Source organism: Eptesicus fuscus, chromosome 21 (assembly GCF_027574615.1).
Source record: "Eptesicus fuscus isolate TK198812 chromosome 21, DD_ASM_mEF_20220401, whole genome shotgun sequence".
Lineage (NCBI taxonomy): Eukaryota > Metazoa > Chordata > Mammalia > Chiroptera > Vespertilionidae > Eptesicus > Eptesicus fuscus.
Window position 1 is genome coordinate 45,228,645 of NC_072493.1, and position 22,541 is coordinate 45,251,185.

Consider the following 22,541-nt stretch of genomic DNA (forward strand, 5'->3'; position numbering starts at 1 on the left):
TAAGATACCTGCACCACGGCTAGATTCCTAGTGTGGGACATGCAGGAGGCAGCTGATCAATGATTCTCAGCATGAATTTTTTTTTTTTTTCTCTCTTTCTCATTTGAACTCCAGCCTCTCCCTGCAGAGACATTCCCAGGACAGGCAGTTTCTCACTCCCTCATATGCATAAGCATCTTAGTAAGAAATGGGACCTACAAGAAGCCACTGACTCTGCTGCAGGGAGGCAGGTGCTGTGGGCACTCAGGTCTCATTGTGGTGCGCCCACCTGGGAATCTCCAGCAGAATCACTGGAACTCCCTGAATCTCAGTTGGCTGAATGTGACATGCAGATGATTGATGGTACTTACTCTCGCCTCCCAAGATCAATAAAAGTAACAAGCTGAGTACTTGTCAGGATTCCATGGTTAGATTTTTGAGCATTTTCTCTTTTTAATTCTCACAACAACCTGGACAAGTAGAAACGCATATCAAATTGCTGAACAAATTCAGTGTCAGAGAAATTAAGTCAGCTCCCCAAGTTTATACCACAGACGAGTGTCAGATTCATGGGGCTGGATTTTAACCATTATTTTCTCAGCGTCAGACACAGTCTCTACCACTGATGCGCAGCCCTCACTGGAGCAGGTACAGGATGAGGACCAGGGTGGCTCAGCTGCAGCTCCTGTTTCCATGGTTGCAGTTATGTGTTTCCTCCCATTCCCTTTACATCTCAGAGCTCTTACCCTTGGCCTCCCCGTGTTGAGGGGAACGCCATCATTTCTCAGCTGCAGTGGTTTCTCCAGGGGAACCTTCTTTCAGAGTGAGCTGCTGTTTGTCTGCCTCCCCTTTGATCCCAGCACAGAGTTTGACCCTCAGGAGACCTGGGTATTTAGGGCTTTGTCTCTGCACCTTCACTCACATGTTGGGTGTCATGCTGGGATCCCCTCCACTGTGATGAACATCTTGCCTCAGCTTGACCCTTCAAATGATGTTCCTATGTGGCAGTGACATTCACCCTGCAGGAGTGGATACAATTGAATATGAATTCTGGGACCTAATATTTGGAAGTGATTCTGGAGTCCTTCATGATCCTGGTTTCATTGGACGGGTGCTCACCTCTTTTTCATGGATAGGACCCACTGCCCATGTGATTCTGTGCTGTATATCCCTACTGGCTGAATGAGACAATGGCTCTCACCATGTTTTCCCTGTACCCTGGATCATGTTCTGTCTGCACCCTGGGTCTTTGGGTTGGAACCGTGTCCTTTTGAGTACAAGCCTCACCGCAGTGCACAGCACACTGGGCCACAACTGAGGTCCTTACTGTGCTTTTCCTGACAATCTACCCTAACTGACTCTCCACACACCACATTTTCTGACTGTAGGTGAAGGTGGCTTTTCAGATGATGGTGTTTGCCATTTTGGCCAGTTACTCTGTTTTTCTGAGTCATTTCCATATATACAGCAGGTATACATGTTAGTAACTTCTTTATGGTTTCCCCCTGTTAACCTATATTGTATCCGTTTAATTATTAGTCCACCTAAAGAACCTAGAAAGGAAGAAGGAAATATTCTTTTGCCTTGACAATGTCTTTGCCCTCATCTTTCACAGTCACTCCCCTTAACTCCTTAGAAGGAATACACTTAGGGTTTGGCCTGTGATGCTGACTGTGAAAAATTACACACCTACAAGAAGCCATGCAGAGAGGAAGTTTATTTCACTTTCCAAGAGAGGAAAGGCCAAGTACTGCTAGTCACTACAGGGCAGGGAAGGAAGTGTGGCTTCTGCTTTTCAGCAGTGGCTGTTGCTCAGGGACCAGGAATGGAGGGGCCTTGGGCTGGGCTGAAGTTGTGTAGCTATGAGGGACTGTCTTTAAAAGTTACAGTTTGTTTGCTTTCCAGGAGACAGTATTCCAGATGTGCTAGGGAGGTGCCTTATCAGTATTTTTCCCAAGCCTATAAAATATGACTAGAGCAAAAGCTACGAAGAGGTCAGATGAGGCTCGTTTGAAGGGGCAGAGGGATGGAAACTTTCTACTAACTAGAGACCCCTTGGTCCGAAATGTCCCGGAGGTGTGACCACAGCAGGAAGGAGGGGTATGGAAGCTGGAGCACTGAGAGGAGCTTGTCTTGTTCAGCGGTTTGAACAGAGGAGCTGTTTGAATGAGAGGAGCCAACAATCTTGGGGTTTAATTAGCAGGTGTTTCTGACAAATTGTGGAAGGCCCCAGCAAACAAAAAGACCTTTTTCTTGTCCTTACAAATACCTCAGCCTCATTTAGAACTTAAGGCTTTGTTGACCTGAAGAGTGAATACTTCCAGGAGACCCAATAAAGGGGCACCAGCAATACTGGGGGCATTGTGTTCAGGAGGACGTCAGCAATGGGTCCCAGAGTTAATAAACCACTGTTAACGAAAAAAAAAAACAAAACAAAAAACATTGAAACCTGTAAAGAATTTTAGTGAGTTTATTTGAGCCAAACTGTCGACATATGCCGGGAAGCAAAACCTCAATGAATTGAGATAATGCTCCGGAGAATGCAGGGTTACATCTATTTTTATACATTGAAATCAAAGGAAAGGGACGTAGGGGAGTTACATGAAATCCATTGGTGACAGATTAGGGAGGTGGGACAAAGCAAAGCGGGGAAACCTCTGGGATAGGGTGAAAAGCGAAATGATGGACAGGTGCTTCTCTTACCGAGATGGATACAGGATACTTTAACGTAATTAACAGTTGACAATTAACTTGATAACAATAACAATGAGGGAATGTCTCGGTGCAATTTGTTGTGCCCTGAGGGGCCCGGGGTAAAAAGGAAGTTACAAGTTACCCAGACATCTCACAGATACGTTATCTTAGAGGCAAAAAGGCAAATGGGCTCAGGAAAGAAGATCTAAGTTGATCTTTGTCAGGGAAGATATCAGCTTAGGAATGACTGCCCACTATAACCTGTTTGTAGTTAAACATTTAATTTTCAGACCATCTTTTGTGGTTATTTTAGGTCTCTGAGTTTTCAAGACTGCCACACAGGCCTCCCCTGAGCTTGTCAGGTTAGCAGGTGGCTTCTTTCCTTCACACCACTCATTGAATTTCTCCTCAACCCACAGGTTCTAACTCCCCAGTACGGACAAAAATGGTCCCACACAGTAAACCAAGCAATCTCAGGGAGCCTGGCATGGCGTAGCCAATCTTGCAAACTCAGAGGCTAAAAGTAACCATATAGGATGCTTTGAAGTTAAAACTTTCCAAGTAAAAGCTAGTCACAGGGGTAGTTATGTCCTAACCTGTTTTTGCATGTTTTGTTTTGTTTTGTTGCAAAGGACAAACTTAACCTTATTGAGCCTATGTGTTGTCTTTTTGCATCTGGAATAACAGACCTTTGGATTTTCAGGGACATTTCTGTTTCACAGACTCCTAAGAGCACAACCTCTCAACACAGAAGATCACAGAGCCCCAATTATTATTGTTATTGGGTTAAATATTAACTGTTACCTAATCGATATACTTAAAAAGAAGTTGATGTGTAGTTATTTTTTACTGTTTATCCAATCTCAGAGATTTTCCTCCTTAACTCTCCCCCCAATTTATCACCAGTGAATGTGATGTAACCCCCTTATGTCTTCTCCTTTGAGTCTAATGTATAAAAAAGGTCCAAAACCGCCATTCTCCCGAGCATTGCACAATCTGTTGTTATTCTGCCTCCTGGCACCGTTGCTGGCTTGGGTCTCATAAACTTGGAAAAATTCTCCACAGGTTTGGACATTTCTTACAACATCACCAAAATCAATTGTTTCATGTGAAGCAGGAGGAAGTTACATGGAGGGGTATCAGCATTTCCAGAGACTCAACTGACTGAACACAGATTTATAAACAAAAATTAGAGCAGACCCTCATTTTCAAAGATAGACCATATGTTAGGACATAGGCAAAGTCTCTCCAAATTCAAGAAGATAGAAATCATATCAAGTATCTTCTCAGATCACAGTGGCATAAAACTGGAAATCAACTACAATAAAAACAACCCAAAGAAATCAAACACTTGGAGACTAAACAGCATGTTATTAAACCATGACTGGGTTACCAAAGACATCAAGGAAGAAATAAAAAACATCATGGCAACAAACGACAATGAAAACACAACAATCCAAAATCTATGGGACACAATGAAAGCAGTCCTGAGAGGGAAGTTCATAGCTCTACAAGCCTACTTCAAAAAACAAGAAACAATGGTAATAAATTACCTAACCCAACAACTCAAAGAGTTAGAGAGAGAGCAACAAGATAAGCCCAGTGTAAGCAGAAGGAAAGAAATAATAAAGATCAGAGCGGAGATAAACGACATAGAGACCAAAGAAACAATACAAAAGATCAACAAAACCAAGAGCTGGTTCTTTGAAAGGATAAACAAGATTGATGGACCTCTAGCCAGGCTCACCAAGAAGCAAAGAGAGAGGACCCAAATAAACAAAATCAGAAATGAAAGAGGTGAAATAACAACAGACCCCGACGAAATACAAAGGATTGTTACAAAATACTACGAACAACTCTATTCCAACAAACTGGACAACCTAGAGGAAATCGACATATTCCTAGAAAAATACAACCTTCCAAAACTCAATCAGGAAGATTCTAAACAGCTCAACATGCCAGTAACTATGGAAGAAATTGAAGCAGTCATCAAAAAGCTTCCGGCAAACAAAAGCCCGGGGCCAGATGGCTTCACAGGAGAGTTTTATCAAACTTTCAAGGAAGAACTAAAACCTATCCTCCTCAGACTATTCCAAAAAATTCAAGAGGAAGGAACACTTCCAGGCTCCTTCTATGAAGCCAGCATCACCCTAATACCAAAACCAGATAAAGACAACTCAATGAAAGAGAATTACAGGCCAATATCCCTCATGAACATTGATGCCAAAATCCTCAACAAAATTCTAGCAAATCGGCTCCAGCAGTACATCAGAAAGATCATACACCATGACCAAGTAGGATTTATTCCAGGAATGCAAGGATGGTACAATATCCGCAAATCAATAAACGTGATACATCACATAAACAAATTGAGAGATAAAAATCACATAGTCATATCAATAGATGCAGAAAAAGCATTTGACAAAATCCAACACCCTTTCTTGATAAAAACTCTCAACAAGGTGGGAATAGAAGGCTCATACCTCAACATAATAAAAGCTATTTATGATAAACCCACAGCAAACATCATACTCAATGGGCAAAAACTAAAACCATTTCCCCTAAGAACAGGAACAAGACAGGGATGCCCACTCTCACCACTTCTATTTGACATAGTACTGGAAGTATTAGCTATCGCAATTAGGCAAGAAGAAGAAATAAGAGGCATCCAAATTGGAAAAGAAGAAGTGAAGCTGTCCTTATTTGCAGATGACATGATATTGTACATAAAAAACCCAAAAGATTCCATCAAAAAACTAATAGACTTAATAAATGAATTCGGCAGTGTAGCGGGATACAAAATTAACGCCAAGAAATCTATGGCTTTTCTATACACCAATAATGAACTTACAGAAAGAGAGACTAAAAAAGCAATCCCATTTACCATCGCACCAAAAAAATTAAGATACCTAGGAATAAACTTAACTAAGGAGGTAAAAGACCTATACGCAGAAAACTACAGGACACTGAAAAAAGAGATAGAGGAAGACGTAAACAGATGGAAGAACATACCATGTTCCTGGATTGGTAGAATCAACATCATTAAAATGTCCATACTACCCAAAGCAATCTACAGATTCAATGCACTCCCCATCAAAATACCAACAGCATATTTCACAGACCTAGAAAGAACTCTCCAAAAATTCATCTGGAATAAAAAAAGACCCCGACTAGCCTCAGCAATCCTCAGAAAGAAGAATAAAGTAGGTGGGATCTCAATACCAGATTTCAAGCTGTATTACAAAGCCACTGTTCTCAAAACAGCCTGGTACTGGCACAAGAACAGACATATTGATCAATGGAACAGAATAGAGAACCCAGATATCGACCCAAACCACTATGCTCAATTAATATTTGACAAAGGAGGCATGAACATACAATGGAGTCAAGACAGTCTCTTCAATAAATGGTGTTGGGAAAACTGGACAGATACATGCAAAAAAATGAAACTAGATCACCAACTTACACCATACACAAAAATAAACTCAAAATGGATACAGGACTTAAACATAAGACGGGAAACCATAAAAATACTAGAGGAATCCACAGGCAACAAAATCTCAGACATATGCCACAAGAACTTCTTCACTGACACTGCCCCTAGGGCAATGGAAGCTAAAGAGAAAATTAACAAATGGGACTACATCAAAATAAAAAGCTTTTTTACAGCAAAAGAAACCATCAACAAAACAACAAGAAAGCCCACTGCATGGGAAAACATATTTGCAAATGCTATCACTGATAAAGGTTTAATCTCCAACATCTACAGGCAGCTTATGCAACTCAATAAGAGGAAGATAAATGATCCAATAAAAAAATGGGCAACAGACCTAAACAGAATATTTTCAAAAGAAGACAGAAGGAAGGCCAAGAGACACATGAAAACATGTTCAAAGTCACTTATTATCCGAGAGATGCAAATCAAAACAACAATGAGGTACCATCTCACACCTGTCAGAATGGCTATCATCAACAAATCAACAAACAACAAGTGTTGGCGAGGATGCGGAGAAAAAGGAACCCTCGTGCACTGCTGGTGGGAATGCAGACTGGTGCAGCCACTGTGGAGAACAGTATGGAGTTTCCTCAAAAAACTGAAAATGGAACTCCCATTTGACCCAGTAATCCCACTCCTGGGAATATATCCGAAGAAACTAGAAAAACCAATCAGAAAGGATATATGCACCCCTATGTTCATAGCAGCACAATTTACAATAGCTAAGATTTGGAAACAGCCTAGGTGCCCGTCAGCAGATGAGTGGATCGGAAAACTGTGGTACATCTACACAATGGAATACTACGCTGCCATAAAAAAGAAGGAATTCTCATCATTTGCAGCAACCTGGATGGAATTGGAGAACATTATGCTAAGTGAAATAAGCCAGTCAATGAAAGAAAAATACCACATGATCTCACTCATTTAGGGATAGTAAAGAACATTATAAAGTGGTGAACAAAAAGATAGATACAGAGACAGTAAAGCATCAAACAGACTTTCAAAGTACAGGGGGAAAGTTTGGGAAAGGTGGGGGAGTTATGAAATCAAACGAAGGACTTGTATGCATGCATATAAGCATAAACAATGGACGCAAAACTCTGGGGGGGGAGGGCATGTGTGGGTGTGGGGTGGGGGGGTAATAGTAAGATATGTACACATATAATACCTCAATAAAAATATTTAAAAAAAACAAAAATTAGAGCAGACCCAGAACACAGCAAGCTAGAGCTTTCCCGTTGCTTTCAGAGAACAGAAGGAAATGCTCAAGGCTCAGGTGACTTTGTTTTGTGTGTGTGTGTGTGTGTGTGTGTGTGTGTGTGTGTGTGTGTGTGTAAACCTCACCTGAGGCTGTTTTTTCTTTTTTTTACCCTTTCATTCCTTCCCTCTGAGATTCTGCACTCCATTCCAGGCTTCCATGTCTCCACTCCATTCACCACATTATTTTGTTAATTAGATTCAATATATGAGTGAGATCAAGTGATACTTGTGTTTCTCTGACTGACTTATTTCACTTGGTATGATGCTCTCCAGGTACCTCTTTGCTGTCTGAAAGGGTAAAGATTCTTCTTTTTTACTGCTTCATAGTATTCCATGGTATAAATGTTCCATACGTGTGTTTTTTTTAAAAACACACATATTTTTATTGATTTCAGAGAAGAAATGAAAGCGAGAGAGAGAGAGAAAACATCAATGATAAGAGAGAATCATTGATAAGAGAGAATCAATGATAAGATCAACTGCCTCCTGTTCACTCCCTAATGGGAATCAAGCCTGCAACCTGCGCATGTTCCCTTTGCCTGAATTGAACCTGGGAACCTTCAGATTGCAGGGAGACACTCTAGCCACTGAGTCTAACTGGCTAGGGCTGTTTCACAGCTTTGTAATCCACTCATCTATTGATGGACACTTGGGCTATTTCCTCATATGTGCTATTGTAAAATGTGCTGCTATGAACATAAGGGTGCATACATTTTATGTGATTGTTTTCAGTTTCTTAGGCTATATTCCTAGAAGTGGGATCACTGGATCATATGGCAGTTCCATACTAAATTTTTTAGGAAAGTCCAGACTGATTTCCATCATGGCTGCACCAGTTTGCATTCCCACCAGCAGTGTACTTGGGTTCCCTTTTTCCCACATCCTCCCCAGCACTTGTCCTTTGTTGATTTGCTGATGGCAGCCATTCTGACAGTGGTGGGGTGATACCTACTTGTTGCTTTAACTGGCATCTCTCCGGTGATCTGTGTCTTTAAGCATCTTTTCATATGTCTGTCTCTGGGCCATCTTATCCACACTGCAGCCCAGGCAGAGCTGACACTTTGGATGGCATCAGAAGCAGAGGCTCTCAAGTATGAGGGCATATTTGCAGGACAAGTTTACATTCTGTTTTGTGACAGTAACTTTGTGTAAAGGATTCACTGGAGGCAGGTTAGAGAGTTAAGAGACTTGAGCAACAAGCTACAGCTGGCCTGAGGGAGACACATGCCAAATGGCCTGAGTGAAGAAACAATGCCTGCCATTCAGAAGGAACAGGTCGCGGAAGAAATTTATGCAAAACCAGCCACGCAGGTCCCCCAGAAACAAGCTTTTCCCAGACATCACCTCCCCTGAAGGCCATAGAGGACACTTAGTACACTTGGTGTGTTCTTGTGCTGTTTGCCCCTAAATACAGTCCTGGAGTCCACTGAGAAATACTGGATCCAGGAATTGGATCTTAGAAACTACATTACCCACAAGGCCACGCATGGCATGCAACCCGGCTGAGCCAATGGGGGCTCACCGAACGCACTTAGGTTTGGCCGCTTCTGTAGGACAAGACCGGTAGTCCCCCGGGCGGGATTTCATCTGAGGTTTTTGTCTCAGACGGTCAGGAGTTCCCTGTCGCCCAGGCCCATGGAGAAGGCTGGAGAGTGGTGTTTCCCGCCAAACTGCCAATGGACGGAGCCTCCCGTGGTGCTCACAGCTCACACTGGGGATTGAAGCTCGGAGTCACCGCCGGACCCACGCCAGGGCCGGGACAGGCACCGCCATTCCTGCAGCGGCTTCTACTCCCGCCGCTCCCGCCCCGCTCGGCCCACAGAGAGCAATGGCGGCGCCCGCGCTGAGGAGCTTCGCTGAGGTGAGTTCCTGTCTCCGGGCCTCACTTCCTCCTTCACAGACACCACAGCCTGGGGAGGGCGCCTGACACGTCAGCCAATTCAATCCCGCGTGGAGGACCGTGAAGAAGGCGGAGGGGAGAGAGGAGCGTTGTGGCTTCTGAGGCACAGCCAGTGCAGGGCGGAGAGGACAGGGCTGACTGGCATCTGAGGTTCCCTGAGGGTGTGGGCTGTGAGGATTGGCGGACAGATCAGAGGCTGCAGGGAGGACGTCACAGCCTCATCGGGGCTTTCCCGGCTGTGGGGTCCCTCAGAGGCCTGGAGCTGTAGCATTAGGGCCTGGTGTCCACACTAACCGGGTGCCCTGGAGGAGGTTGACGGGGGGAAGGTTTGTCAGGAGTAGGAGTGGGGGTTCTCAGAAGACAGCTCTGGTTTCAATTGTCTCCATTCTGACAGGTTGGCGTGACCTTTGAGGACATTGCCCTGTACTTCTCCAGGGAGGAATGGAGCCTCCTTGATGAGGGTCAGAGACAGCTGTACCTGAATGTGATGCTGGAGAACTTTGAACTTGTATCCTCGCTGGGTAAGACCCTCACTCTCACCACTGACCTGGGCTTGGCTTTGGGATTTCCCAGGCCCCATCCCCCAGCGTGCTCTCTGTCCTCCCATGTAGACTGTGGAACTCCTTGATTTTCCAGTTTCCTGGGTAGTTGCTGTCCTGGGGAGGGTGGGTCTGTTTCCCCTGCTCCCTTCTTTCCTGAAGTCCCAGTTCTCTCCGCTGTACTACGTTCACAGGAAGGACTTGTGGTTGGTAGTGTTGCAGGAAGCCTGAGGGATTCCACCTTGATCAGTGAGTAAAGCCTTTTCTCTATTCCTGTTGGTCATTTGTACATAGTTTTTGAAGAATTTTCTGTACTTCCTTATTCTGTTTATTAACTATTTTTTGGTTAGAGAGTCTTTTGACTACCTTGTATATTCTATATATTAATTGCTTACGACATACAGGAACACATATTTTTGCATGTGCTTGATTGCGCTTTGTAGATATTGCTCCCTCACACCTGCTTTTCTACAAAGTCCACATTTTTCACAACCCTGCGTTCTGCAGGTCTAGTGCCACCATGTTTCTAGCAGCTCAGATGCTTGTTACTAGTGCTTAGAATAATATATTTGTAATGAAGTTATATCGAGTTTGCTTTTGAGGCAGAGTCATTGCATTGTTATTATCTGCAGTACTAGAGGCCCGGTGCACAAAATTTGTGCACAGGGTGGCAGGCGGAATCCCTCTCAGCTCAGCCTGCACCCTCTCCAATCCAGGACCCCGCACCCTCTCCAATCCAGGACCCCTTGGGGGAGGTCCGACTGCCAGTTTAGGCCCCATTTACAGGGCAGCAACAGTTAGACATCCCTCTCGCAATCCGGGACTGCTGGCTCCTAACTGCTTGTCTGCCTGCTGGCCTAATCGCTATCTATCTGCTCCCCTGATGGCCCCCAACTGTCCTGCCCTGCTGGCCTGATGGCCCCCAACTGCCCTGCCCTGCTGGCCTGATGGCCCCCAACTGCCCTCCCCTGCCCACCTGATTGCCCCTAACCACCTCTGCCTCAGCCCCCACCACCGTGGCTTTGTCTGGAAGGAAGTTGGATGTCCAGAAGATGTCTAGTCACCTAGTCTAATTAGCATATTACCCTTTTATTAGTATGGATGGTTACTGAGCAGTCCATTCTGGGGAACATGGGGAAGCGGCCTTGTGACTCAGAGACCAGGGACTCGACAGGAAGCTGGGAGGTCTGGTCTCACTCAGCAGAGGACGGGCCTGGGATCATGGGTGAGGCCTGGACTGTGTTTAGCTCCGAGGAGCTTCCCTTCTCCAGGCACCACTTGCTCAGTGGCCTCCCACACACACCCCGACATGGGTTCAAACCCGCAACCTTTCAATGTACAGGACGAAGCTCCAACCAATGAAGCCACCTGGCCAGGGCAGTTATTCTTAGCTTTTATTTTATTTTTATTTTTTACTCTTTTTTATTAAATCTTTATTGTTGAAAGGTTTACATAGGTCCCCTTTCCCCCCATTAATCTTTTCCAGCCTACAACCCCCTCTAGGCCCTCACCACCCCATTGTCTGTGTCCAGGGATGATGGATATATGAACATAGACCATTGGTTGATCTCTTCCCACCCACCCATCCTCCCCCGCCTTCCCTCTGAGGTTCCACAATCTATTCATGCATCTGTGTCTCTTTTTGTTCATCAGTGTATTTGGCTCATGAGGTGTTAAAAGTGCTCTGGTTGTGATCACTTGGGTTTTCTAAAGATGCAGTCATATCATGTACAAATATTTTTTCTTTTTCCAAATTTACTTGTGGACACATTGGGAATATAGATACCAGAAACAGAAGTCTGTGAATAAGTTGGGAATAGGATGCTTTTTCTTTCGTTACGTTGTGTATGTGATCCTGTGCTCCCGCCGTGTTGAGAACCCTGAGTCCTCTGGCTGCAGGGAAGCTCTCATTGGCAACTCATCCACATAGAGCCATAGCCTCCCTCTCCATGAGCCGTAGCTCCCAGGACAGACGCATGCACCCCTCAGCAGAGGTGGCAGCACTTGGCTACCTCCCGCAGGCTTGTCCCCTATCATCACCCGGTGGGGCCCACCTTCTGCATATCACCCTCTTGTTCCTACTCCCAGGCCTTTCCACGCACTTCCTCTCACCCTGCCCCCTCTCTCCTCCCATCATGTCCGGAGCCCCAGGTGCTGTCCCTGCGAGGTCTGTGACACTCCCTACCAAACCATTTCATCTCATTCTTTCATGGTGTCCAGTGTTTTTTCTGCCTTGTTAACTTGGTTTGAATCTGAACGGAAACGGCTCCATCTTCTATTCCTTTTGTGTCCTTTCCACCCCTAAGTTAATGCCGTGTCCTTAGTATGTGGCTATGAGATGTCTCTATGACTGAGCTAGGAAACCTTTCATGTTTCTCTTTCCTTTTCTTTCATCTCAGGATAACTGAGCTCTGTGGTTTGTGTGGGACCAACGGCTCTGGGAATACAATGCTGAGCCCTCTGAACTCATTTTATTCTTTATTGTATTATTTAATTCCTGGGGTTGAATTAAACATGAAAATAGAAGAAAATATACCCTTAGATATACAATCTGAGTTATTACCCGGAGATTTCTGCGGGAGCTGACACTGAGTTATGAGACCCATGTGTTTATTGGTCAGTTTCCTCACCTATGGAACGAAGGTTGAACCTGCCCCTCGGATCCTTTGGAGGTTGGATATGATGCATCCAGAGGGATTAACTGGCGGCTCAGAGAGTAAGATCAGAAGTCAACAGATACTTGTTTCCTTTACCTGGACAGAGTTAGAAAAACACAACTCTTTATCCTAACACCTGGAAGGGCTATGCCTGTGGGAGGAGGTGCAGGGAACCAGGGCTTCCCCCTTGCTTCTGCCCCACCCTCCCTCCCTCCATCCCTTCACTGGCCCAGCCGCCATCAGGGAACCGCCCATCTCTCAGGAAGGAGCATGTGCAGTTTCTTGCAGACACTGAAGCAGCTGGGGCGTAGGGAGGTGGTGGTCGTCATCGTCGTCGTCGTCTTCCCCCCCCCCCCCGTGAGGAGGCGCTGAAGTCCTTGTTGAAGTCTCTGCTCTGGAGCCTCTCACAGCTGTGAGTCCTCGTCCAGGAAGGCTGTGCAGTGGAGGCTCCACGTGCCTTTCAGAAGAATGTCAGCTGGAGGAAGGAGCAGGAGGTCTGCCTTGCGCCCGCTCGCCAATCCCCAGTCCCGCTTCACTGCCACCCAGTCCGGTTCCCTATGGCTCTCCATTGGCCATCCAGCCTGATGGGAGCCTGTGGGCCAGGGGTGGGGGAAGTGGAGGGGAGGGACCAAGAGGTTCTCCATGCACTTCCTGGTTACCCATAGGCCTTTCTGGTCGTGATGACCCTAGGCTTTTGGCCTGGAGCCAGCGCGGACAGCCGGCTCCCCGCCTCCGATGGCAGGGTATTCCCCCTCAGCGGCTGGATCAAGGCCCCCCCCGCACCTCTCAACCCGGATAGGCCTCCCCAAGTCCCGCCCCCCAGCGTCCTGCCACCCAATTGTGGGCGTAGCGGAGTGATGGTTATTTGCATATTATTCTATTATTAGATTATTAGATAGGATTATTAGATAGGATTTTACAGACAGGAAGGGAGACAGAGAAAGAGGGAAACATTGATCTGCTGTTCTCCCCATCTAAGCATTCATTGGCTGTCCCCTACATGTGCCCTGATGGGGGATGGAACCCACAACCGTGGTGCATCAGGACCACACACTAAACAAGTGAGCTACCTGTCCAGGGCTGTGAATTTGTTTATTAATTTCAGAAGCTCATATGGGATCTTGACAAATTTCTCTATGGAGGGTCATGTGGTTTCCTAACATCAACATCTCTTATGATGCTCTGTGGTTCATAGTGTCAGCTGTAATGTCTTATCTTTCATTTCTTTTTTCCTTTATTTGAGGCTAGTTCGTTTGTTTTTGTTTTTTGCTTTAGTCTAGCTCAAGGTTGGCCAGTTTTTTATTTTTTTGAAAAATACCTGTTAGGTATTCTTTTATTTTGTCCCGTCTCAATTTTATTGATACTGATGCTTGTTCAAATATTTATTGTTTCCTTTGCAACCTTTGAGTTTACTTTCTTGTTTTGTTTCTAGATTCCTGAGATGGAGGCTAGTTTTTTTGAGATTTTTTTTTTTTAATGTTGGCATTTATCCCTATAAAATTTCCTCTTAGAATTGTATTTTCTCTATTTTTATACATGATTTTTAGTAGGTTGTCTTTTTATTGACTTTGTCTCTAGAATTTTTGAGTTCTGTTTTGTGTTTGCCTACCTTGAAATTTGTTTGTTTATTTGTTTATTATTGGTTTCAGATATAAAGGGAGAGAGAGAGAGAGAGAGAGAGAGAGAAAGAGAGAAAGAAAGAAAGAAAGAAAGAAAGAAAGAAAGAAAGAAAGAAAGAAACATCAGTGTGAGGGAGAAACATCAATGAGCTGCCTTCTGCACACAAGCTAACTGGAAATGGAACCCACATACTGATATGTGCCTTGACTGGGAATTGAATCCTCGACCCTTTGGTACACAGGACGATGCTCTAACCTACATAGACAAACTGGCCAAGGCATTTTGTGGTTTTTAAACACACCAATTTTCAGTATTTTTTTAAAAACAAGCCACTATGGCCAATGATAGCAGAAGGACAGTGACTGCTGGAGGTAACTCTGACCCCTGTTTTTTACTGTAGGTACCTTCAGATGTGATTGTTCACCCAGTCTTTCCAGTCATCCTTTCTGTACAGTTCTCCTTTATTTGTGTCTGTAATACGGTTTGTCTTCATGGTACTCTTATCCCCATTTCCTGTGGGGTTTTAATCATGAATAGCTGTGTACTTACACTGGGATGGGGGAAGATGCTCATATCCTTGATTCTGCCATCTTGCTGATGTCACTCACACAGGTCTTTTGCCTGTGATCTCATTTGTCCTTTGTTGTTCTACCACAGTGATGACCATCTACCTTTCTGTTTGTCTTTGAAGATTCGCATCATTTATCCCATGCAATGGATCAAATGGTGTTTAAGGGGAAGAATCATTTGTGCATCACAGAAGAAACACAACTTTATGAGTTACACAGTAGACCCACAGGCGGTCTTGCCTTGGGAAGAGTTATTGGAGAGGAATTCATGGCTGGCCTTTGTTACATTCAGGAGTAGAAGTGTTTTTGTTACAATTACTCATTCCTCACCCAGTAATCCTTGTTTGTGCTTTTTTTTTTTTAATTTTTTTACGGAGAGGGAGAGAGTCAGAAACATTGATGAGAGAGAAATATCAATCAGCTGCCTCCTGCACACCCCCTACTGGGGATGTGCCTGCAACCAAGGTACATGCCCTTGACTGGAATCAAACCTGGGACCCTTGAATCCGAAGGCCCATGCTCTATTCACTGAGCCAAACCGGTCAGGGCTGTTTGTGCTTATTGTTGATACTTTCTCAACTCCTCAGTTGTGATTGTTTCTACTCGGATTCCCAGCCCAGGGATTACCTTAACCTCTCTGGACTTTATACCTCTGCCTCTTTGCTGCACTCCAACGTTGGTCCATGCCTGCAGCACCTTGGAGTGTACACGTGTTGTTATATTGATATTGAACATCCTGTGCTCTAACGTAATTCATTTTTATGGCTTTGAGCACTTTCAAATGATTCTACACAGACTCACATGGCCAGCATGTAAGGTCTAAAGGAAGCCGTTTGTGCAGGAACAATGAGTAGAGCCTTCCTCTCTTCTTTGTGTCCTATGCTGGCATTCTGTCCCTCCGTTGGTGAGATTTTCCTCATCAACTGACTTTGGGGCCACGTTATGTATTACAGCAATTTACTCAGAGTCTACCTCACTTGTCTCAAAAATCATTCTATGGAATCATGCCTAGTCATGACAGATAAACATTTGTGGTGAAGATAATCTATAATGACAGATAAACATTTGTGGTGAAGATATTCTGTTTTCATGAGGTCAACATGTACCTCACCAGCGTTTCCTTTTGTTCAGGTTGCTGCTGTGGAGCAGAGAATGTGGAGGCACCCACTGAAGAGAACGCTTCTGTAAGAGTGTCACAGGCCAGGAATCCCAAGGCAGCCTTGTCTTCCCAGAAGAGCCACCCCTCTGAGAGTTGTGGGCTCGTCTTGGGAAACATTTTCCATATGATGGAAGGGGAGGGAAGACAACATGGAGAGATACTGTTGAGGTGCGGGGCATGTGCAAAATGGTTTTACTTCAGTGTAAAATTTCACCAGCAGCATGTGAGAGAGAAGACTCTCATTAGAGGTGTGGACAGTATCTCACTTGCAAAAGGCTGCAATTTCAATGTGTCCCAGAATCATTTCACATGCCAGAATATTGGGCAGGGTGTCCTTATTGGAAATCTCCACCTAAAGGCTACTCAGAACAGGGATAGTACAAATGCTTTTTCCACGTGTGGGATGATGTTTCAAAGGAGAAACAATTATTACACCAGAAAAGAATGTAAGAAAGACATTAGTTGCAACCACAATTTTATTCAGGAAAAGGGTGTCCATGCTGGAAGTCGGTGTTTTATGTGCTCTGATTGTGGAAAATATTTTACCAAATTTTCTAGCTTTCATGATCAACAGCAAAGTCACACTGGAGATAGGCCTTATGAGCGCAGTGAATGTGGGAAAACTTTTACCAGTAGCAGTGCCCTCCATTATGATCAGAGAGTTCACACAGTGGAAAGGCCTTATGAGTACAATGAGTGTGGAAAATCCTTTACCAATAGCAGTAACCTTCATTGTCTTCGTAGGGTTCACAATGGAGAAAAGCTTTATAAATGTAGTGAATGTGGGAAAGCTTACAGCAGTAGCACTAAACTTCGTCGTCATCAGAGAGTGCACACTGGAGAAAGGCCTTATCACTGCAGTGAATGTGGTAAATCTTTTATCACTAGCACTGAACTTCATTGTCATCAGCGAGTTCACACTGGAGAAAGGCCCTATGAGTGCAGTGACTGTGGAAAATCTTTTACAACTAAGTCTCAACTTCATAATCACCAGAGGGTTCATACAGGGGAAAAGCCTTATACATGCAGTTACTGTGGGAAATCTTTTACTTGGAGCACTGCCCTTCGTTGTCATCGGAGAGTTCACAAAGGAGAGAAGCCTTATGAATGCAGTTACTGTGGGAAATCTTTTACCTGGAGGACTGCCCTTCGTTGTCATCAAAGAGTTCATACAGGAGAAAAGCCTTATAAATGCAGTGAATGTGGAAAGTCTTTTTCAAGTAGCATTGGTCTCCAATATCATCAGAGAGTTCACACAGGAGAAAAGCCTTATAAATGCAGTGAATGTGGGAAATCTTTTACCACTAACACCCACCTTCATAGTCATCAGAGAGTTCACACTGGAGAAAAGCCTTATCAATGCAGTGAATGTGGGAAATCTTTTACCACTAACACCCACCTTCGTAGTCATCAGAAAGTTCACACTGGAGAAAAGGCTTATAAATGCAGTGAATGTGGGAAATCTTTTACCACTAACACCTACCTTCGTAGTCATCAGAGAGTTCATACAGGAGAAAAGCCTTATCAATGCAGTGACTGTGGGAAATCTTTTACCTGGAGGACAGCCCTTCGTTGTCATCAAAGAGTTCATACAGGAGAAAAGCCTTATAAATGCAGTGAATGTGGAAAGTCTTTTTCAAGTAGCATTGGTCTCCAATATCATCAGAGAGTTCACACAGGAGAAAAGCCTTATAAATGCAGTGAATGTGGGAAAACTTTTACCACTAACACCCACCTTCGTAATCATCAGAGAGTTCACACTGGAGAAAAACCTTATAAATGCAATGAATGTGGGAAATCTTTTACCACAAACACCCACCTTCGTAGTCATCAGAAAGTTCACACTGGAGAAAAGGCTTATCAATGCACTGAATGTGGGAAATCTTTTACAACTAACACCTACCTTCGTAGTCATCAGAGTGTTCATACAGGAGAAACGCCTTATCAATGCAGTGAATGTGGGAAATCTTTTACCACTAACACCCACCTTCGTAGTCATCAGAAAGTTCACACTGGAGAAAAGGCTTATCAATGCACTGAATGTGGGAAATCTTTTACAACTAACACCTACCTTCGTAGTCATCAGAGTGTTCATACAGGAGAAACGCCTTATCAATGCAGTGAATGTGGGAAATCTTTTACCACTAACACCCACCTTCGTAGTCATCAGAGAGTTCACACTGGAGAAAAGCCTTATAAATGCAGTGAATGTGGGCTATCTTTTACAACTAACACCTACCTTCGTAGTCATCAGAGAGTTCATACAGGAGAAAAGCCTTATCAATGCAGTGAATGTGGGAAATCTTTTACCTGGAGCACTGCCCTTCGTTGTCATCAGAGAGTTCATACAGGAGAAAATCCTTATAAATGCAGTGACTGTGGAAAGTCTTTTACACGTAGCAGTGGTCTCCAATGTCATCAAAGCATTCACAGTGGAGAAAAGCCTTATAAATGCAGTGAATGTGGGAAATCTTTTTCGAGGAGCAAAGGTCTTCAATATCATCAGAGGTCACACTGGAGAAAGCCGTTATGAGCGTAATTATTGTGAGATATCTCTCAGAAAAATTTGTAAATCTGCTGTGTACAAAAGAGACCAAATGTGAGAAATTTCTTAGATGTGTAGGAAATATAGTTTCTTTAGTTAGGACTTAACAATTGTATAAGAAAATTTGTGAAGTCTCAGTCTGATTATATCTCATACATTTAATCACCCACATTATGTAATGTCTTCCCAACTATTTTTGTTGTGTTTGTTAGTATTTATGTTGGAACCATATGTAGCATCTATGTTTCACTTACCAACATACAGACATGTCTTGCCAGGTCTATATCACTGCATATTTCTGTTGCTAAAAGTATTTGACCTGAACCACCTATAAGGTCCCTGCAGATGGCATCAGTCACCATCCTCATGTTCCCAGGGAAGCTAACTCTGTTGTCTAATTTGTTGAGGAAAATTAGGAATACCTGAGCCCTTAGTTCTTACTTGTTTCCCTGTCATGAGTTGCCACATAGGATTGATGATTGTTGGTGCTAGTAAACATAAGGTTGGAGAACTGCCATATTCAGGGACACACATTCCCTAGATGCTAATGATGAGGTTATTTATTGAGTGCCTAAGTCATCAATGGGAGAACTGCCAGTTTCAGGTCTCTTTCTTTGCAAAATAATGAAGGCTTTTTCCTAAGATTTCTTTAATGTTGGGTGTTTTATTGACTCTATGGGTTAGTTTATAAGGAGATCTGAGCTCTCCAAGCACGATGATGTGAAAAACTTCATTCGGTCTCAAACATTTTTGCCCTTGGGGGAACAGCATGGTGCAGAAATTAGCTCATCACTTTTTGCCAGATTTACACTGCTTGCCTTAATTTCCCAGGAAACACTGTGGGCTCTAGACCGCATGTGAAGATGGATGCTTTGAGACACAGAGATCACTCCAAAGAGGGGTAGCTGCGACAACCTTAACTATGTCTGGGAGCAGCGTGAATTTTTTTCTTGTTTTCAGGGGATGCTAAGACATTTGAAGGGAACCTCCTGCCCAGGTGTTGTAGAGGGACACATGGCCTGATGACTTCAATTTCACCGGTGATGGTCACTGGTTGGAGGACCATCGCTTGAGGGGAATCCCTTTCACTGCAGAAACACTGACCTAATTGTTGTGGGACCAGACTGCAGCCCATTAGATGGAATGGTCTACATCTACACCTGCACCCAGAAATATTTTTGAGGAAAAAACTACAGGAACTGTGTGCACAGATCTGAGAGACTCCAGGCATGTTTATCTTCTGTTGTGCGGTCATTGTCATTGATTATAATGAAGAGGTTTTGTGGGTTCCTGTAGCTTCTCAGATGTTCCCATCAGAGCCATTGGTGCTCTGGCATCAAAACAAAGATGAAGACAAAGGCTGTCTTTAATCTAGGGTCTTTTGAGACCCAATCAGCATTCCAGTGGGTTTGGGTGAAAGTTCTTCATTGTTGCATTTTCTGTCACTGAGATGAGACTCTCACCCAGAGGGCATAAGAATATGGATTGAATATAGAGTTGATAAACCTGTAGTTCCAAAGTAGGTGAACATACATTTGTTTCATCTTGAACCATTGTTAACAGCTGTAAAGAGTAGATTGCATATGTCAAGTATAGTGTTTCATAAATCTTGACATGTGTATGAAACTGAAACCATCATTACACTCATAATACTGACCATATCTGTCACTATGTAGTTGCTTCATGACCTCATTTAATCTGTCTTTGTTCCTCACAGCTTTCCTAGTACCCATGGATTTACATTCCATTTTAATAGAAAACTTTGGTTTTTCTAAGTATTTTTCTGCTTTAATTTATAACTCATCAATTCTTGGAGATTTATTGAATATATAGAAGTAACTCATCTCTTTTTTTTATAGATATTCTTTTTGTTGTTAATCCTCAACCAAGGATATTTTCCATTGATTTTTAGGGAGATAGGGAAAGACAGAGAAAACATCGATGTGAGAGAAACACATCGATTGGTTGCCTCCTGCATCAGCCATGATCAGGGCCTATCACCCAAGGTACATGCCATTGATGGGAATGGAACCTGGGACCCTTTGGTCTGCAGGCCTGTGCTATAGCCAGAGCCACACCTGCTAGGGCTCTGGTGTAGATATTCTTATCTTTGAATATATCACCATCATGTCCATTTTAATAAATATTTGATTATATCTAATAAAGCTGGTACGGACATTTCTGTAAAATTATTTAAATGGATATGAGTGTTACTTACATTGGTCAGTCGGACATCCCTCGAGGGCTCCCGGAGTGCGAGAGGGCATAGGCTTGGCTGAGGGATCCCCTTTGAGTGCAAGAATTGCATGCATCGGGCCTGTAGTTGTCTTTTTTTTAATTTATTTTTTAAAAAATATTTTTAGAAAGTAATTTATTGAATGTATACACTGGACTCTTTTTTTCCCTCTTTTTTTAAAAAATACATTTTATTGATTTTTTTACAGAAAGGAAGGGAGAAGGATGGAGAGTTAGAAACATCGATGAGAGAGATACATCAATCAGCTGCCTCCTGCACACCCCCCACTGGGGATGTGCCCGCAACCAAGGTACATGCTCTTGACCGGAATCGAACCTGGGACCCTTCAGTCCACAGGCCAACGCTCTATCCACTGAGCCAAACCAGTTAGGGGTATACTGGACTCTTATAAAAAACTTAGTTTCTGCGAGGACTGGTATATAGCTGAGCCTCAGGAACATGTGAAACCAAGCCTTAAATGCCATCCAGTCTCCCAGTGACTCATCTGTTTTTCTGTCTGCCTTGGCTTCTTTCTCTTTGAATTAAATGAATTTTTCTTCATGAGTCTACTGGCAGATCTGAGTTTGAATCTTTTTTTTTTTATTATTTATTTTTATTAAGGTATTATATGTGTACATATCTTACCATTGCCCTCCCCATACCACTCCCATACCTGCCCTCACCCCCCGCCCCAATGTTTTGCGTCCATTGGTTATGCTTATATGCATGCATGTAAGTCCTTCGGTTGATCTCTTATCTCCCCCACCTCTCCCTAACCTTCCCGCTGTAATTTGACAGTCTGTTTGATGCTTCAGTGCCTCTGTATCTATCTTTTTGTTCATCAGTTTATATGGGCCTGTAGTTTAAACATATTCTGTAATTTTGTCATACCACCTCACTGTTGTTTGATTGTATTTTTGTAAGAATTTATGTTGAGCTTTTTCTCAGAAGTCTTAAATGCCTTTTTTGGGTATTTGAATAATATGTTTTAATATTTTTTTCCTTTATAATAAATATTTTAATTGACTTTTAAAAGCCTTTCCATTGATTTCATAGAGAAAGGGAGAGGGAGAGATAGATAGGAACATATGAGAGAACAGCTGGCATGGGTCAGTGATTCCACCTGGACCAAGGAACCAGGAGGTCACGGTTCTATTCACAGTCAGGGAAGATGCCAGCACCCCAGCTAGATCCCCATTGTGGGGCATGCAGGAGGCAGCTGATCAATGATTCCGTCTCAATATTGATTTTTTTTTTCTTTCTTAGTCTCCTGTCAACTCTAGCTTCTCCTGCAGAGACATTCTCAGGCCAGGCATTTCCCACTCCCCCGATGCCACAAGCACCGTTGTCTTTGGGTGCATTTTAGTAAGAAATGGGACCTACAAGAAGCCACTGACTCTGCTGCAGGGAGGCAGGTGCTGTGGGCACTCAGGTCTCATTGTGGTGCGCCCACCTGGGAATCTCCAGCAGAATCCCTGGAACTCCCTGGATCTCAGTTGGCTGAATGTGACATGCAGATGACTGATGGCGCTTACTCTGGCCTTCCAAGATCAATAAAAGTAACAAGCTGAGTACTTGTTGCCTGGATTCCAGGGTTGGATTTTTGAGCATTTTCTCTTTTAATTCTCACAACAACCTGGACAAGTAGAAACTCATATCAAATTGCTGAACAAATTCAGTATCTGGGATATTAAGTCAGCTCCCCACGTTTACAGCACAGACAAGTGTCAGATTCACGGGGCTGGATTTTAACCATCATTTTCTCCAGCGTCAGACACAGTCTCTACCACTGATGAGCAGCCCCCACTGGAGCAGGTACAGCATGAGGACCAGGGTGGCTCAGCTGCAGCTCCTGTTTCCATGGTTGCAGTTATGTGTTTCCTCCCA

At 43.7% G+C, this 22,541-nt stretch overlaps 1 protein-coding gene across 1 annotated transcript; it reads left to right on the plus strand.

The window, feature by feature from the left end:
* Nucleotides 1-9,257: 9,257 nt before the first annotated feature.
* On the plus strand, nucleotides 9,258-18,459 carry LOC103297706 (zinc finger protein 850-like). The gene is made up of 2 exons (XM_054711156.1): nucleotides 9,258-9,290; nucleotides 16,448-18,459. The coding sequence occupies exons 1-2, from the start codon at nucleotides 9,258-9,260 to the stop codon at nucleotides 18,404-18,406; spliced, it is 1,992 nt and encodes a 663-aa protein (XP_054567131.1). The 3' UTR covers nucleotides 18,407-18,459.
* Nucleotides 18,460-22,541: the final 4,082 nt, after the last annotated feature.